At 54.7% G+C, this 2,899-nt stretch overlaps 2 protein-coding genes across 2 annotated transcripts; both read right to left on the bottom strand.

Annotated features, from left to right (window-relative positions):
- Positions 1-12: 12 nt before the first annotated feature.
- On the bottom strand, positions 13-432 carry SPRG_17904 (hypothetical protein; the record flags this gene model as incomplete). The annotated part of the gene is made up of 2 exons (XM_012357319.1): positions 96-432; positions 13-24 (listed from the first exon to the last, which is right to left on the bottom strand). Exons 1-2 carry the CDS (start codon positions 426-428, stop codon positions 13-15), a joined length of 345 nt encoding a protein of 114 aa, XP_012212709.1. The 5' UTR covers positions 429-432.
- Positions 433-1,491: 1,059 nt separating this feature from the next.
- Positions 1,492-1,915, bottom strand: SPRG_17905 (hypothetical protein). Its single transcript, XM_012357320.1, has one exon. The coding sequence runs from the start codon at positions 1,895-1,897 to the stop codon at positions 1,559-1,561; it is 339 nt and encodes a 112-aa protein (XP_012212710.1). The 5' UTR covers positions 1,898-1,915; the 3' UTR covers positions 1,492-1,558.
- Between the last annotated feature and the right edge of the window lie 984 nt (positions 1,916-2,899).

Genomic DNA, 2,899 nt, shown 5'->3' on the forward strand with positions numbered 1-2,899 from the left:
CCCACGTTGTCTTCAAAGAGCTTGCTAAACTTGAAGGCGCCGCCGCCCGTGCAGGGCATCGTGCGGATGTGTCGGTGGAAGCAGCGGTGGCGTACAAACTCGACGACCTTCTCGAGCTTGCTCGTCTCAAAGCGCAGAAAGTGGATGCGGCCCGTGGAGAGCTGCAGCGCCATGCCGTCTTCGCGGTTGGCCGACTTGCCGTACGTCGTCGACGCCATCATGTACGTGTGCACGTCGCCGAGGTCGGAGGGGTCGCGCTCGAGGTACACGAGCTTCCCGAGCGTCCCGCCGACGTCCATGCCGAAGCGCCGCCCGAGGTCCTTGTCCCGGTGGTAGATGATCCGCGCCTGGAGCCGCTTGAGCTTGCGCTTCCGCAGTACGACGAGGCCGACGACGACGACCGTCGCCAGCGCAAACCGTGCGAGCATGGAGGCCTTTTTTTCGTTGCATTCGGCATGTGCCGAAACTAAAAACCAGCATCAAGTATTCCTAGGCGACTTGAATAAGACTAGTAGGATCAAATCATACTAGTAGCACCAACGCATCTCCACGCGGTATGCTTGAATGAAATCGACGACGCGTTGAGCTTGGCGTTCTACAAGAACCATGTGCGACGCCCTTGCCTGCTTGTGCGCCTGCTTGTGCGTCTCTTTTGAATGGTGCAAATGTACGTCATCGTGTTTTCATACCCGGTCCAGCAACCTAAAACCCGCGAGCAAGAGCAACGGAAGCGCCTCAATCGAATGTCGTCGTTGTGCTACGAATTCAAGCAAGATAAATCTGTAAGTGGCCCAACTCTGTCCGAGTTGACAATCAAGACACCGTATTTCGATCTGTGGTCATAACATGCTTGCGTTCTCTATATCGATTATGAAAACTCAGATCTGTTACGAGAAACCTTTGACGGGCAAAAAGCCAACACATGTCACGATCCTCCGACACGGGCAGCGGCAACCAAGCCCTCTTTGGCAAGCACGGAACGATCGTCCCGCATCCAGCCCCACCTTAAGCGTAGCCCAAGTGCCTACTATTGGATGCTGCCACCGAGGTCTACATGGGGATGGGTGATTGAGAGCTCGGTGGCAATCTTGGCTTGACTTCGTATCAATTGCTGGCTGCTGCTTGGACAAGGTGTAGGCGCCAGGCAGCTCACCCAGCTTTCAAGTATCCATAGCTTGAGCTTTGCAAATAGCGAATCGGTGTCGTACAGACACCGTTCAGTAATGTTGTCTTGGGCGTGTAAGGGTAGTGTTGGTGCTTGGTCTTGGTCCGGTTGCTGTTCTGGGTGACGTTAGTGTACGGTAGGCGGAAGATCACTTGGCGCCCGATTTCGAAATCGAATTTTCAAACGCATCAAGTTCCTGAGTGCTATCTGCCACCAGTAGCCGCAACATGGACAGCGGTAAAGTATTCGGGACAAGGGCCTAGTTCGGAGGCGTCTTGCTTGATGCTTCTAGGAACTCGATGCTCATCGTGCTTCTCATTCAGTTGGATGGAAATGCAGACAATATGATATTTTTGCAATTAAATAGGTCGCGCACACACCGATGCGGTTTGCTTACGAGAGAAAGTACTCGAGCAGCCATGCGTCGTCCTCGTCCATGAGGTCGTTGTCCGTCACAAGGTCCGTGAGATGCCAGATTGGAAAGAGAATCTCGTCGGCGCCCACATCCCGCGGGCTTTCATCGTCCGCGTCGCCGATATTGACTTTGAGCGGCGGCATGGGTTGCAGCTTGATGCGCTTGGGCGGTGCTTCGACAACGTTCTCGGTACTGTCGGCGAGTGAGACGAGAAGCACACGCTTGCCGCTGGCCGACGACGTGACGGCAAAGTTCGAGGCGGCTGGCAGCGCCTCCATGACTTGGTGATGGAAAGGGTGCTTTTTTGAAATGGACATGATTGAGAGAGATGTCCGTGATCGAGAATGGTGGCCCCAACAGCCTCTGGGACGACCACTCGAGGCCTCGAATTCGAACGGCACGGCGACGTGGCACCCCGCACGTCTCACGTCGGCGATCGTTTCGAAGGCAACCGCGGTGGGACGACCAACGTGGAACTAATCTTTGGAACACACGGTTGGAGATGGCGCTATCTTCCGCGTCCCACCCGGCCTCGCTTCTATGGATACGGAACACAGCAATACGGTATCGTGTCGACCTCTCGTCCAAATCAAGCAGTGCCTGCAATGGTAGCCACCCCATATTTCTGCGAATATTACGAGTCAATCATTCGTGTGCGTTCATAAAAACATAAAAAGGTTCCTCGGAGCGGTAGCAGGTGCGGTGTCCCGCCCTTCTGAAACCCTCGGTGAGAAACCAGCTGATGGCACCGCGATGGCGTTGAGAGGGATGGCGTTGCCGCGGTGGTACGACGGCTATCTACGCCATGGATTTTTGTCGTGATGCGACTCGCTTCCTGCAGCACAGAAACTCGATTTGATTCAATACCACATTGGCTCTGCATTGGTTCCGCATTGATTCCGCATCGGGTCTTTCCGATCCGTGGATGGGACTCATGCCAACGGTGACTACCTAGGTAGTAGTAGTTCGACTACCTTGAAAGTCGTACGGTAGAAGCATGCAAGCTTCGATGTTTAGCTCCAATGAAAGAGGACGACAACCTCCGGCGACGCGATCGTTTTTGTCTTCGATTTTCCACCGACGCGCGAGATATGGGCCCGTGGCCGTTTGGCGTTACCACCCTGGGACGCGGGACGTTGCGAGGGCTAGGTCCTCCTTCAAGATATACCTACGTCATCAGGTCGCTGTGGATTAAATAGAATATCTTGTTTCGGATTACGACAAGAAATACTGCAAGAGCCACAAGTCGTCCAAGAATTGGTCCGTATTGGGCTCGTCGTCGCGCCACAGGGGGTCGTCGGCGAGCAGCATCGTCGGCG

The sequence above is a fragment of the Saprolegnia parasitica genome, assembly GCF_000151545.1.
Source record: "Saprolegnia parasitica CBS 223.65 unplaced genomic scaffold supercont2.850, whole genome shotgun sequence".
NCBI classification, from domain to species: Eukaryota; Oomycota; class Saprolegniomycetes; order Saprolegniales; family Saprolegniaceae; genus Saprolegnia; species Saprolegnia parasitica.

Bases quoted from the DNA above. Each gene is read 5' to 3' on its own strand.
- SPRG_17905 (XM_012357320.1), bottom strand. From the start codon at position 1,897: ATGTCCATTTCAAAAAAGCACCCTTTCCATCACCAAGTCATGGAGGCG.